General features: G+C 38.9%; 1 protein-coding gene across 2 annotated transcripts in view; it reads left to right on the forward strand.

Moving 5' to 3' along the window:
- Positions 1-15,642, forward strand: part of LOC105465838 (protein kinase C iota) — an 86,429-nt gene that overhangs the window by 53,888 nt on the left and 16,899 nt on the right. For both annotated transcript variants that reach the window (XM_011714472.2, XM_011714478.3), the window contains exons 8-12: positions 851-909; positions 6,751-6,927; positions 7,698-7,795; positions 8,423-8,509; positions 10,626-10,761. In XM_011714472.2, the coding sequence (XP_011712774.2) occupies positions 851-909; positions 6,751-6,927; positions 7,698-7,795; positions 8,423-8,509; positions 10,626-10,761 (557 nt within the window). The remainder of the gene's footprint in view (positions 1-850; positions 910-6,750; positions 6,928-7,697; positions 7,796-8,422; positions 8,510-10,625; positions 10,762-15,642) is intronic.

Here is a 15,642-nt window from a genome sequence, read left to right on the forward strand (position 1 = left end):
TCAGGTGATCTGCCCGCCTTGGCCTCCCAAAGTGCTGGGATTACAGGCGTGAGCCACTGCGCCCAGCCGAAGTGACTTGTTTTTATTAAAAGCTTTATTATCAGAAGTAGAAATTAGGTGAAAGATAGAGAGATGCAATATAGGAAATTCCAGGAAGATGGTATAAGTGAAAATGTTAGATAGGTACAAAACCTTAAACACGTATCTGGGAAATTTGGAGAGCAGTGAAAGGAGGTAGAACAGCATGATCTTCTTTGGACTAAATCAAGAAAGGGAAAACAAGGGAGTTTTTCTGGAAAGACAAGATGCAATCTCCTAGTCATAGAAGGATCAGCTCTATGAAATGTAGGCTGTGTTTTTTTGCCCCAAGTAGCTTTAAGAAGTAGAAGTTCCATTCTTGTCTGTTCTTTACTTGACCATTGTGGTAGTCAGGAAAATTTTGAGTACAATGGAGTGAGAAGTGAAAACCAGAGGTCCTGTATCTCTGTGTCTTAATCATAGTAAAAAGTTTAAGCATATCTTATAGAGTCATTCATTTAGAAGGAAGTGTTTGATTAATTTGTAAAAAAGAGAAATGTTTTAAAAATAACACAAGTACTTGTTAAACGCAGTACTTGGCTACCGGATTGTAATGCTTACTCTCTTTACCCTCACTAAAGATTGGGATTTAACTATTGTATTTACATACAATTTGTTATTAGTAGGACAGGTATTCGGTTTTAAATAAGGAAATTTATTCAGAAGTAAAATCTAAAATAAAAATCAGGAGATAATTTTTATTTCAAACTCATTAATGGTTGCTGTTTTTTTCTCCCTGTACCTTTTTTTTTTTTTTTTAATGGGTTTTTAGTAATTCCATACAATCCTTCAAGTCATGAGAGTTTGGATCAAGTTGGTGAAGAAAAAGAGGTAAGATAATTTGTCTTATTGTACATTATGTCATTAGTTTTTTAATAAGGCTCAGGAGTTTAAAAGTATGACATATTGACCTGCTTAGACTTTAGATCATAATGGTGAAATACAAAAATGATTTGTGATGATTCCAGAGTTTTGTCCTCATTTAATTTACTAATTAAATCACTAATTTAAAATAGGAAATAATTTAGTGGGATAGCTTATTTTCATTTTAAAATAGCTGAATCTAAAAATCACAATGTATTTGATACTGTTTAAAATACTTGGTAGTATTGTTTAAAATATGTAGTAGACCCTTCCATTTTGTGCCTGAATTGCTTATTTAGATAACAAATGATTAAACATGTTAACTGTCATTATTTTTTTGACTATTATTTTATCAGTTTTTAAAACAAAACAAATTCTTAATTAAAATTATTTGATTACAATAATAATCAGTTTTTTGAAAAAAGCTTATAGTGAAAAAGATGATCATGTCTCACACCTTCCACTCCCAGTTTGACTTCTTAGCAACCTTTTAAACCATTTCTAGTTACGTCCATAATGTTTGTATTTCTGTTTTTTAATTTTTCATTTTTGTGTATTTCTGGATATGAAAGGTTTAGTTCACACTGTTTCTTTTTCCCATATCTTTCTTTTTTTTGAGTTGGGGTCTTGCTGTGTTGCCCAGGCCATAGTGCAGTGGTGTGATCATGGCTCACTGCAACCTTGAACTCCTGGGCTCAAGTTATCTTCCCACCTTAGCCTCCCGGGTAGCCAGGACTGTAGGCATGCGCCACCACACCCAGCTAATTTTTTCATTTTCTGTTTTGTAGAGACAGAGTCTCACTATGTTGCCCAAGCTGGTCCCGAACTCCTGGCCTCAAGCATTTCTCCCAGCTCAGCCTCTCAAAGTGTTAGGATTACAGGCATGAGCCACCGTGCCCAGCCAAAAATTTCAAACATAAATAAAAGTAAACAGAATAATACAACAAAGCCTTTGTATCTATTGTTAGTTAAAACAACTATCAATTCATGGCCAGCCTTATTTTGTCTACTCACTTCCCTCACTCCTGTATTATTTTGAAGAAACCTGTAAGTCACCTGTTTGATGTTATGTTTTAGTTTCTTGTTCTGTTTGTCTGAAAAAGTCTTTTTTTCTTTTTAACTTTTTTCTTTTTTTTTTTTTGTGAGACAGGATTATTGCACAGGCAGCCGTGCAGTGGTGCAGTGATGGCTCACTACACCTCAACTTCTTGAGTTCAAACAATCCTCCCATCTCAGCCTCTCAAGTAGTTGGGACTACAGGCATGTGTCACCACTGGACCCTTATCACCATATACAAAAATTTACTCAAGATGGAATAAAGATTTAAATGTAAGACCTCACACTATAAAAATCCTAGAAGAAAACCTAGGAAATACCCTCTCAACATTGGCCTTGGCAAAGAATTTTTGGTTATGTCTCCAAAAGCAATTGCAACAAAGCCAAAAATGGACAAATGGGACCTAATTAAACTACAGAGCTTCTGTGCACCAAAAGAACCTACCAATAAACAGACAACCTACAGAATGGGAGAAAATATTCACAAACTATACATCCAACAAAGATCTCATATCCAGAATCTATAAGGAACTTAAAAACAAAAAACAACCCCATTAAAAAATGAGCAAAGGGCCAGGCATGGTGGCTTACATTGGTAATCCCAGCACTTTGGGAGGCAGAGGCAGGCAGATCACTTGAGGCCAAGAGTTTGAGACCAGCCTGGCCGATGTAGTGAAACCCCATGTCTACTAAAAATACAAAAAAGAAAAAAATTAGGGCATGGTGGCACACACCTATAATCCCTGCTACTTAGGAGGCTGAGGCATGAGAATCATTGGAACTGAGGAGGCAGAGGTTGCAATGAGCCAAGATCATGCCACTGCATTCCAGCCTGGGCGACAGAGCAAGACTGTTTAAAGAAAGAAAAAAAAGGTGGGGGGGAACAAAGGACATGAACAGACATATCTCAAAATAAGACCTATCAGCAGCCAACAAACCTGAAAAACCATTCATCATCACTAATTATCGAGAAACAGAAATCAAATCCACAGTGAGATACCATCTCACACCAGTCAGTATAGCTGTTACTAAAAAGTCAACCTGGGCGTGATGGCTCACACCTGTAATCCCATCACTTTGAGAGGCTGAGGCGGAAGGATTGTTTGAGCCCAGGAGTTCAAGAGCAGCCTAGGCAACGTAGTCTTTACAAAAAAATAAAACATTAGCCAGGTCCAGTGCTGCCCCCCTGTAGTACCAGCTCTTCAGGAGATTGAGGTGGGAGGATCGCTTGAACCCCAAAGGTCGAGGCTGCAGTGAGCCGTGATTGCGCCACTACAGCCTAGGTGACAGAGTGAGACACTATCTCAAAAAGAAAAAAAAAAAAAACTCAAAAAACAACAGATTCTGGTGAGGCTGCAGAGAAAAGGGAATGCTTATACACTGTTGGTGAGAATGTAAACTAGCTTAGCCACTGTGGAAAGCAATTTGGAGATTTCTTAAAGAACTTTAAACAGAGTTACCGTTTGACCTAGCAGTCTCCCATTACTGGGTATGTACCCAAAGGAAAACAGATCATTCTGTCAAAAAGACACATGCACTTGTATGTTCATCACTGCACTGTTCACAATAGCAGAGACATGGAATCAACCTAGGAGTCCATCAATAGTGGAGTGGGCAAAGAAAACATGAAACCATGTGTTTTGTGGCAATATAGATAGTACTGGAGGTCATAATCCTAAACGAACTAACGCAGGAACCGAAAACTGAATACTACATGTTCTCACAAGTAGGAGCTAAACATTGAGCGCACAGAAACATAATCATAGGAGCAGCAGACGCTGCTTGCGGCGGGGGCAGCATGGGTTGAAAAACTACCTATTCAGTACCACGTTCACTACCTGGTTGCAATATACCCATGTAACAAACACACACACATAGCCCCTCTAAGATAAAATTTGAATTTAAAAAATATTACAGGGCCGGGCGCGGTGGCTCAAGCCTGTAATCCCAGCACTTTGGGAGGCCGAGACGGGTGGATCACAAGGTCAGGAGATCGAGACCATCCTGGCTAACACAGTGAAACCCTGTCTCCACTAAAAAATACAAAAACCTAGCCGGGCGAGCTGGCGGGCACCTGTGGTCCCAGCTACTCGGGAGGCTGAGGCAGGAGAATGGCGTGAACCCGGGAGGCGGAGCTTGCAGTGAGCTGAGATCAGGCCACTGCACTCCAGCCTGGGCGACAGAGCGAGACTCCGTCTCAAAAAAAAAAAAAAAAAAAAAAAAAAAAAAAAATATTACAAATAACACTTTTACTGTTTCTCTAGAAAATGCAGTGCTTGGCACACTTTAAATTCATTCCTCTTCCATTCCTGCCTTTGGGTGCTATTATTGTCAGAGTTTAAAATTCTGTGTGTGTGTATATTTGTTTTTTTAAACAGTTACTCCTTATGTAGATTTACCCACATTTTACCCTTTTTGTTTTTCGTTCCTTCCTACATCTTTGTTCTTCTATCTGAGATCATGCTTTTTCCCCTTCAAGAACTTTAGTTTTTCCTTTAGTGAGTGCCTACTAGTGATGGATCCACTCAGTTTTTGTCTGAAAATGTTTTTCTTTCACTTTCACTTTGTGAGCTGCTTTTGCAGGATAGAGAATTCTAAGTCAGCTGTTTTCTTCTCTTTTAGGCCCTTTGAAGATGACGTTTCACTGTTATGTGGCTTCTGTCATTTCATTCAGCCTTATTATTGTGTCCGTGAAGTTTACTCTGCTCTTTTTTGCTCCACTTGATTCTCTCTTATAGTTTCCAGTTAGCCATATTTCAAGTCTATATGTTGACTTATTTTCTTACAATTCTCTTCTTTGTTAACCTGCCCGAACGTGGTTTCTTTTCATTCTGCTTTATTTATCCTTGTGTGTTAGTCTGTTTTGTGTTGTTACAAAGGAGTACCTGAAGGTTGGGTGTTGCGGCTCAAGCCTATGATCCTAGTACTTTGGAGCCGGAGGATCATTTGAGGCCAGTAGTTCGGGACCAGCCTTGGGAACTTAGCAAAACACCCCATGTCTACAACAAATAAATAAAAATTAGCTGGGTGTGGAAGCACATGCCTGTAGTCCCAGCTGCTTGGGAGACTGAGGCAGGAGGATCACTTGAGCCCAGGAGTTCATGGCTGCAGTGAGCTATGTTCGTGCAACTGTACTGCAGCCTGGGTGACAGAGCAAGAACTTTTCTTAAATAAATAAATGAAGGAAGGAATAAAGGGATACCTGAGGCTGGGTAATTTATACACGATTTATTTGGTGCACGGTTCTGCAGGCTGACCAATAAGTATTGCACTAGCATCTGCATCTGGTGAGGGCCTCAGGAAGCTTTCAGTCTTGGCAGAAGGCAAAGGAAAAGCAGGTGTGCCACATGGCAAGAGAGGGAGCACCAGAGTCAGGGGAGGTGCCACACTCTGAACTCACTCATTAACCACACAGGAATGCACAAAGCCATTCATGAGGAATCTGTCCCTGTGACCCAAACACCTCCCACCAGGGATCACATTTCAGCATGAGATTTGAGATTTGGAGGGGTCAAATATACAAACCGTATCACCTTGTTACCAAAACAAATTATTATTATTATTATTATTGACAGGATCTCACTTTGTCACAGAGGCTGGAGCGCACTGGCACAATCACAGCTCACTGCAACCTCGACCTCCCTGGCTCAGGTGATCCTCCCACCTCAGCCTCCCAGGTAGCTGGGACTACAGTGCACACCACCAACACCCAGTTATTTTTGTATTTTTTGGTAGAGATGAGGTTTATCCCCACATTGCCCAGGCTGGTCTTGAACTCCTGGGTTCAATCAGTCCACCTGCTTCAGCCTCCATAAGTGCTGGAAATACAGGCATGAACCACTGTGTGCAGCCCAAATTATTATTTCTAAATTTTTAAGTTGTTGTTCTCACTCAGTTTTTCTAATACCCTTCTTTCAGTTTTGTGCTTGCAGGTTTCTTTGTCTTTCTCAGAATTTCCTCTTTGCTTTTCTTGGTATTCTTCACTTCAGAGATTTCATACTTTATTCTCATGGGTCCCTTGTATGTTGATGATTTTGCAGGCATCTAATAAAAGACTGTCTTCAGGCTTCTCTGTAAATTGCCAGAAGCTTACATTTGTAGTTGTGAATGAATTTTAAGGCTTACTATGTCGTCCCAGAGGGGCCTTGGTATTCTGTGGAAAAGAATGTCTTCCATTCGCTGAACTACTTCTTGCTTGTTTTCTGTCTATAGCATCCAAAAACGCCTCTGAATGTGCGTTCTCACTAGCTTACATTTTATGCATCAAGCTTCCAGCAGACTCTTTCATCTTGATGTCTCATTATAATTTCTGAATTTATTATGAAAAATCCAATCGTTCTCTCCAGTAACTTTGTCAATCTTATCCTAGCCACACACTTGACGTTCCCTGTCAGTGGTACCCCCAATCTCTTGGTCACCAAGGTTAATGTGTTTTTTAAATTCCTGCATCTCTATTGCCTCTCTACCTGAAAGTTATCATATCCTTTTTAAGACGTCCTTCAATATTTTTGTGATTTCAACTCCCTCCCCACCTATTCTTATTACCATCCCTCTTATCTCAAAATTCATCCATATAATCTGGGTAGTTAGATTATATGGTTTGGAATGACATTTGAAAACTATTAAGAACTTAAAACATATTTCTGTTAGGAAAATATCTTTAAATCGTTACAGGTACAACTAGGTGTTAGAAATATAATGTACTATGCAAAGCATTTCCCATTATAACTCTGATACAAATGTTCTCAACAGGCAATGAACACCAGGGAAAGTGGCAAAGCTTCATCCAGTTTAGGTCTCCAGGATTTTGATTTGCTGCGGGTAATAGGAAGAGGAAGTTACGCCAAAGTACTATTGGTTCGATTAAAAAAAACAGATCGTATTTATGCAATGAAAGTTGTGAAAAAAGAGCTTGTTAATGATGATGAGGTAAGCACTGCGTATTTTATTGTTTCTAAACTGCTTAAGAATACTATTCTTTTTTTTTTTTTTTTTTTTTTTTGAGTTTCACTCTTGTCACCCAGGCTGGAGTGTTAGTGGTGCAATCTTGGCTCACTGCAACCTCTGCCTCCCAGGTTCAAGTGATTCTCCTGCCTCAGCCTCCCAAGTAACTGGGATTACAGGCATGCATCACCATGCCCGGCTAATTTTTGTGTTTTTAGTAGAGATGGGGTTTCACCATGTTGGCCAGGCTGGCCTCGAACTCCTGACGTCAAGTGATCCGCCTGCCTCAGCCTCCCAAAGTGCTGGGATTGTAGGCATGAGCCACTGCGCCCGGCCAAGAATACTATTTTAAAGAAAACCTCTATGTTTGTGCTTTATTATCTCATTCTGCTTTTCTAAATATGTGCTAAGTAAATGAAATATATTATTTCAGTTTACTTTTCTTATAGACTGTATAAGATATTTAAAGTAATTTGATTATTATTAGATTTTTTTAGGAAAACAAAAATCAAACCACATTATTATCAGGAGAAATACTTGAGCTTTGTAAAACTTTTCTAGACAGTTTTATAATACTGAAAGATTTACTAGTGTTATTTTTCTCTTTGTTTGTAAATTTTCATTTCATGATTATCAAAGGTTTTGATATTTAGCCTAGTTAACCATTGCATTTGCAACCATTGAATTGCTCAGAGCAAATTTATCATTAATTGTGATATCAGTTTGACATAGCTTTCTTACATGTTTCAAAACAGGATATTGATTGGGTACAGACAGAGAAGCATGTGTTTGAGCAGGCATCCAATCATCCTTTCCTTGTTGGGCTACATTCTTGCTTTCAGACAGAAAGCAGGTAAGATTGAAAGATAATAGAATGATTACTGGGCTTCATATTTTTGGTCATATTACATAGTTAGAACCTTCCTGCTCTAATTCATGAAGTAGACATCATGGAGGACGCAACAGTGTTAGGCCTGTAACTTCCTGCTAATAATACTCACATCAGTGATACCAGTTTGATATTAGATCAGCATTAGGAAATGACGTACTTTAGGCAGAAAAAGAAATAGCCATGTCATAATTATGGCAATAGAAATCCAACCTTTTAAATATCCCCAATATTCTAGTTTTATGACTTAAAATTTTCTAGAGTTTAACAAGGAAGAAAAATACCTTGATAGTCAAAAATTACTTATTTAGCAAATGCTGAAATTAGGATATTAATGAGTGACTCTGGGTTGCAAGTGGTACTACTTTAGAACAGAAGTAGTCGGTTACAAAATTATTATCATGCTGGTTTACTTTCTTGTATCTTCCGTATCTTCTGTACCCTAGATACTCTTTGTTTCCACCAAAATTTTGGCATCTTTTTAAAGGCTAAATAGTAGAGAATGCTGTCTGTTGTGATGGTTTCTGAAAATGCAAAGTTACACTACCTTATTTTGGATCTTGATTTCATGGGTTCTCCCCTGTGTTTTAGATTGTTCTTTGTTATAGAGTATGTAAATGGAGGAGACCTAATGTTTCATATGCAGCGACAAAGAAAACTTCCTGAAGAACATGCCAGGTGAGTTTTTGTTTACTGTTTGTGTTGTTTTCTTTTTGGGGCCTTGTGGCTTTTTATGTGCAGTGGTTGAAACAGTAGATAAATAATTTATTTTTCTACAATTAATTCTTCATAAGTCATGCAGAGGCTGAGCTAAAAGTTACTTTACATTATATATGAAAGTGTAAAACACTTAATATATGTGTAAAACAATTATAATGTATATGATTTTACATTTATACACATACATGTACATACACATGCACACAGTGCTTCCTAAGCAATTGAAAAGTGTTAACAGTATTAAAAGGGAAACCTTTAGTCTACTAAAACCAATCTTTTTCAAATATTTTGTCTGTTTAGCATCAGCCATTTAAATAATTGAGACTAATAAACACTTAATTAGTCTTTTCAGGTTTGTAGTGGTCTCTCAGAGAGTTTTTCACGATAAAAGTGCTATTCATATATACTTGAAAGTAATTAAATGATCCCTCTGGCTGGGCACAGTGGCTCACACCTCTAATCCCAGCACTTTGGGAGGCTGAGGTGGGCAGATCACCTGAGGTCAAGAGTTTTGAGACCAGCCTGACCAACATGGTGAAACCCCATCTGTACTGAAAATACAAAAATTAGCTGGTTGTGGTGGCAGGTGCCTGTAATCCCAGCTACTCAGGAGGCTGAGGCAGGAGAATTGCCTGAACCCAAAAGGCGGAGGTTGCAGTGAGCCGAGATCGCACCACTGCACTCCAGCCTGGTGACAGAGCAAGACTCCGTCTCAAAAAAAAAAAAAAAAAAAAAAAGAGTATTGAATATTAATTTTGTGCCCTTGATTTGATATTAATATACAAGATTGTAAATTGTTTATGAGTTGGAGGAGATTGGTGGGAAGGGATCATGGCCTTGAGTAAAAGGTTTAATCCATCAGTACCATGTTTTGTTTCTTATTCATAATCAGCGGTAATTCTCACCCTTTCCTACTTCACAAGAGTAATGCCAAAATGAAGCACGTGAGTTTGTGTATGTATGTAATTATCATGCAGGGAACAAATATTAGAAATTTCATTTAAATTAAAAACTTTTGGAAAATTTGCTACTTCATTATTGCTTGTCAAAAAGTGATAATCTTTAATTTCATAAGAAGATATAAATTGTACTTATCTAATCTTGAGGCCAAGCTGGGTTTTTTATTTGGGTTTTGTTGTTGGTCTGGTGTTCATTTATTTTCGTTGTGTATTTATGCCTTATCAAATGGTCACCCTTCTAGCAGAGCCACAGATGATATTTTGAATTGCAAACATAGCCAATATTTGTTCCTTGTTTGTTCAGTTGAATGTGGGAAAGCTAGTCTGGTTTTTACTATATTAATGTGCCAGTTCTGGTTTTATACCATCTTTGCTTTTGTGAGGACGAAAGCCCAGGATAAGGGCTTAAGTTCCCAAATCACAGAATTAAGTAGCTCGAAGGTGTATGTTATGTCCCTCCACACATGATCATGATCATATGCCACCAAAGCAGCCATACATCAGCTCAGGCGTTCCATTTTCATTATTCAGGCCAGAAGTTCTGGGTTGTCACCAGTGAGTTGGTAGCAGTTTTTTAAAGTTCTTCGTTTAATATTGAATTTTATAGTTGTAGAGTATTTTCATTTAATTCCTTTTCTAAAATCTTCATGAGGATTTTATGGTTTTGAGTAGTCAACTCGTAGTATTCTTTCTATTCTCGACCCCATCAGTGGTTCTTAGCCTTCTCGGGGGATCATGGGTTCCTTAGAGAAGTGATGAAGCTTTGAGGACTCTGTAGATACAGTGCATGTACATTTGTGCATACACCTTTGCCCCCAGTTGTAGAAGTATGGACTGCCTGAAGTTCACCCAAGGACCCAGATTAAGAACCCCTGTTTGAGACTTATCAAATTAATAGCTTTATGAAAAATGTGAGTTTAAGTTAGACAGGAACTTTTACAATTGTGTCTTGGGCTCAGATGTTTTAAAGTGGTTCTTCAGTTCTTTTTTAAAATTTGTTCCTAAAATCACTGGGAGAAAAAAATATGTTTTGATATGAATTTTTGTGTTTCCGGTTACAAATGTAGAACTTAAATATGGTTGAATCAAATGACTTATTTTTTATTTTATTTTAGATTTTACTCTGCAGAAATCAGTCTAGCATTAAATTATCTTCATGAGCGAGGGATAATTTATAGAGATTTGAAACTGGACAATGTATTACTGGACTCTGAAGGCCACATTAAACTCACTGACTACGGCATGTGTAAGGTGAGGAAAATTTTCTAGTTATTTTAAAAGGTCTTCAGCAGCTAGTAGTCTTTGTAAAATAACTTCATGTTTAAAGATGGGGAAATGATTACTAATGTTGCTAATTTACTTAAGAAACTTTGTGGAATTCTAGCACAAAGACAACATTTGTAAAATTTGTATCTTCTGTGTTATGTGTACTAAAATAAGAGTTAATTTCTTTTTATTATACCTAACTTTTTATTTTGAAAGTTGAAATATAATTGAAGAAAATTTGGAAATAAAAATTGTCTGCAATTCCACTGCTTAACACAACCATTTGTATATGACCTTCCAATTTTTGCCGTTTAGTAGTGAATCTTATATAGTGCATTCAGGATTTTCCTCAGAAGTAAAACTTTTTTATATTTAAATTTTAAGCATATGACATAAAGCATAATAGGATAAAACAAGAATTTGAGTTACTCTCAGAATATGTCTTCTTTATTTCTTGATGTTTTATTCTTTTTATAACAGTGTTCCATTTTAAAGGTCTGATATTTTCCCACAAAATGCATAAGGAACTACTCCTTGTTAAGGTAACTGATACCAAATTATCCTCACATAGTAATAACAACAACCAGTATGTAAATGTGTGAATTGCATTCCCTGTTCACCTGTGGGAAGTGCCTCCAGAGTCTGGAGATTATCTAAATGCTAATAACATGGCATATGACAACCTAGTTGTATCGAAGATTTAACTTTATTATTTTTTCAGCATGCATTAAAGAATAAAATATTCACTTAAACTATGTTTGATTTCATGTACAGAATTCAGCCGCACTTTTCACATGATACTTATTAATTAATTAATTTTGTTTTTCTTTTTTTTTTTTGGAGACAGTCTTTCTCTGTCATCTAGGCTGGAGTGCAGTGGCACCATCTTGGCTCACTGCAACCTCCGCCTCCTGGGTTCAAGCCATTCTCCTGCCTCAGCCTTCCAAGTAGCTGGGATTAAGGTGCGCCCTATCATCCCTGGCTAATTTTAATTTTTTAATTTTTAAGACAGAGTTTTGCTCTTGCTGCTGGCTCCAGGCTGGAGTGCAATGGCACGATCTCGGCTCTCTGCAACTTCCACCTCCCAGGTTCAAGCAATTCTCCTACCTCAGCCTCTCATGTAGCTGGGATTACAGGCATCTGCCACCACACCTGGCTAATTTTTTTGTATTTTTAGTAGAGATGGGGTTTCACCATGTTGGCCAGGCTGGTCTCGAACTTCTGACCTCAGGTGATCCACCAGCCTCAGCCTCCCAAAGTGCTGGGATTATGGATGTGAGCCACCGTGCCCGGCCTTACATATTTTTATTATATAAGTTTTCAATCATAAACAATTAGAAAGCTTAGCGAGTGGAACCCCTGTGTACTTATCACTTATATTTGTGATACTCTTTTGATCTCTGTGTCATTTTTTTTCCCTGAGGGATTTTTTCTCATTTCAAAAAAAAGTGACAGTGATAGAGGAGTCTTATCCCCAAGAATAAATGAAACTGAACAAAAAACATGGAGAGTATTAACCTTCATACGAAGTGCACAAATTAAAACGAGATTTTTTTTTTTTTTTTTTTGGCCTGTGAGATACTGGTTTTAAAGTTAGAATAGTCTGTATGTATAAGAGTTTAAAGAAATGGGCCAGGCGCGGTGGCTCACGCCTGTAATCCTGGCAGTTTGGGAGGCCGAGGCAGGTGGATCACGAGGTCAGGAGATTGAGACCATCCTGGCTAACACGGTGAAACCCCGTCTCTACTAAAAATACAAAAAATTAGCCGGGCGTGGTGGCGGCGCCTGTAGTCCCAGCTACTCGGGAGGCTGAGGCAGGAGAATGGCGGGAACCCAGGAAGCGGAGCTTGCAGTGAGTCGAGATCGCGCCACCACACTCCAGCCTGGGCCACAGAGCCAGACTCCGTCTCAAAAAAAAAAAAAAGTTTAAAGAAATGGGCATATGTCACTGGTGTGTGTATAAATTGTTACAGCCAGGCGCAGTGGCTCATACCTGTAATCCCAGCACTTTGGGAGGCCAAGACGGGCGGATCACAAGGTCAGGAGATCGAGACCATCCTGGCTAACACAGTGAAACCCCATCTCTACTAAAATACAAAAAAAATTAGCTGGGCGTGGTGGCGGGCGCCTGTAGTCCCAGCTACTCGGGAGGCTGAGGCAGGAGAATGGCGTGAACCCAGGAGGCGGAGCTTGCAGTGAGCCGAGATCGTGCCACACAGCACTCCAATATGGGCGACAGAGCAAGACTCCGTCTCAAAAAAAAAAAAAAATTGTTACAAACCTTTTGAAAAGCAGTTTGATGGGGAATTGTCAGGAATCCTAAAGATGGCCATGTTCTTTGATCCAGTAATTCTGCCTCTTGGATATTCCAAGTAAATATTTTGGTTTATGAAGAGAGATTTCTGACTAAAACTTTTATTGTAGTTTATGATAGATATTATAAAGTCACTTAAGAAGATCTTTATTTTTATTTTATTTTTACTTTTTTTTTTTTTTTTTTTTAAGTAGAGACGAGGTCTCGCTGTGTTGCCCAGGCTAGTGTCAAACCCAGGAGTTCATAATGTTAGCATTTAGATAATCTCCAGGCTCTGGAGGCACTTTCCTCAGGTGAATGGGGAATGCAGTTCATACATTCACTTATTTGTCTTATTACTATGTGAGGATAATTTTGTTCCAGTTACCTTAACAAGGAAAGCAAGCCACAGCTCCTGGCTGAAGATGTTTATAAAAAATACGTAACACATGATGGCTCAGACCGGTAATCCCAGCACTTTGGGAGGCCGAGGCAGGCAGATCGCTGGAGCTCGGAAGTTCAACACTAGCCTGGGCAACATGGCAAAACTCCATCTCTACAAAAAATAGGAAAATTACACTTCCTTGGTTGTGCTTGTAGTCCCAGCTACTTGGGAGGCTGAGATGGGGGATCACTTGAGCCTGGGGCTGTAGTGAGTTGTGTTCACACCACTGCATTCCAGCCTGGGTGACAGTGAGATCCTGTCTAAAACAGAAAGACATAACAATTCTTATAATGCCTATAAAATGCTTATAATATAACATTAGGTGAAGTCTTAACATACAGAGTTGTCTGATTCTTTTATGTATCGTTCTGTTATGTAGCATCACACGTTGATTCTGTTTACGTTTCAGTATTTTTCAAGTTGTTATTTTAAAATGTTATGTTAAATGTGGTTACCAATTGCTTTACAGTACACTAATGCATTTTAATAACATTTTAAAATGTTATTTTTAAATAACAACTTAAATGGAATTACTGCATTGTTTAAACAATGAAAATGGGCAGGATGTGGTGGCTCGTACCTATAATCCCAGCACTTTGGGAGGCCCGGGCAGGCAGATCACTTGAGATCAGGAGTTTGAGACCAGCCTGGCCAACATGGTAAAATCTTATCTCTACTAAAAACACCAAAAAATTAGCTGGGCATGGTGGCACACCTGTTGGGACCATAGGAGACTACTCAGGAGACTAAAGCAGGAGAATTGCTTGAACCTGGGAGGCGGAGGTTGCAGTGAGTGGAGATTGCACCACTGCACTCCAGTCTGGGTGGCAACGTGAGACTCCGTCTCAAAAAAAAGAAAGAAAAAAAAAAGAAAGAAAATATAATCACAAAAATGAATTAAGACTTTTCTCTTGGCCGGGAGTGGTGGCTCACATCTGTAATTCCAGCACTTTGGGAGGGCAGGGCAGGTGGATCATGAGGTCAGGAGATCGAGACCATCCTGGCCAACACAGTGAAACCCTGTCTCTACTAAAAATACAAAAAAATTAACCGGGCATGGTGGTGGGTGCTTGTAGTCCCAGCTACTCGGGAGGCTGAAGCAGCAGAATGGCAAGAACCTGGGAGGCAGCTGTTGCAGTGAGCTGAGATTGCGCCGCTGCACTCCAACCTGGGCGACAGAGCGAGACTCCATCTCCAAAAAAAAAAAAAGACTTTTCTCGTTTTGTCTTTCTTAGTCTTTTGTTACCCTTACTGGAAAATAATATTGGCTTCTTATACATTTTCATTTCTTACAGGAATCCTCAATTAAGTTAGTCCAGGTCTTTGATAAATTTGAGATCTTTATTGAGTAGGTCTTTAAATCAAATGTCCTCCTACCTCCCTTTCTGCCTTTCCCCCTTCCCCAAGAGCTGCCTAGGGCAGGTGCAGTGGCTCATGCCTGTAATTCCAGCACTTTGGGAGGCCAAGGCAGGCAGATTACTTGAGGTCAGGAATTTGAGACCAGCCTGGCCAACATGGTGAAAACCCATCTCTGCTAAAACCACAAAAACTAGCCAGGTGTGGTGGCGCGTGCCTGTAATCCCAGCTACTTGAGAGGCTAAGGCAGGAGCATCTCTTGAACCCAGGGTGGGGTGGAGGTTGCAGTGAGCTAAGATCACACCACTGCACTGCACTCCAGCCTGGGTGACAGAGTGAGACTCCGTCTCTTTCTCTCTCTCTATATATATATATAAAATTAAAAAAAGAAAGTTTATGAGACATTCACCCTCCAAAAGTTTGAATGCTCTTTTATGACTTAGAGTCAACATTTAACTTACCTGAAGCTTGACTTCATGCAAGTGTTGGATGAATTTCTTTATAAAGATTGCAGAGGATAGTGATGAAAACTTGAATTAATATCTTTAGAGTTATGTTTGAAATGTTTTATGAACATTGATTTTTTGAGTGGAAACCTTTAGTGGTTTTATGAACTGATGTGCCTTTAAGTGTTTTTTTAATCAACAGAGGAATTCTAATAACATCTATGTTATGCTGTAGAAAACTCAGCAAGTGGACCTACATTCCAACATTCACTCAACAAGTGAATGATTAAGCATAACTGTTACAAGTTAACAGACTACATCTCTTA

Source organism: Macaca nemestrina, chromosome 2 (genome assembly GCF_043159975.1).
Source record: "Macaca nemestrina isolate mMacNem1 chromosome 2, mMacNem.hap1, whole genome shotgun sequence".
NCBI lineage: Eukaryota > Metazoa > Chordata > Mammalia > Primates > Cercopithecidae > Macaca > Macaca nemestrina.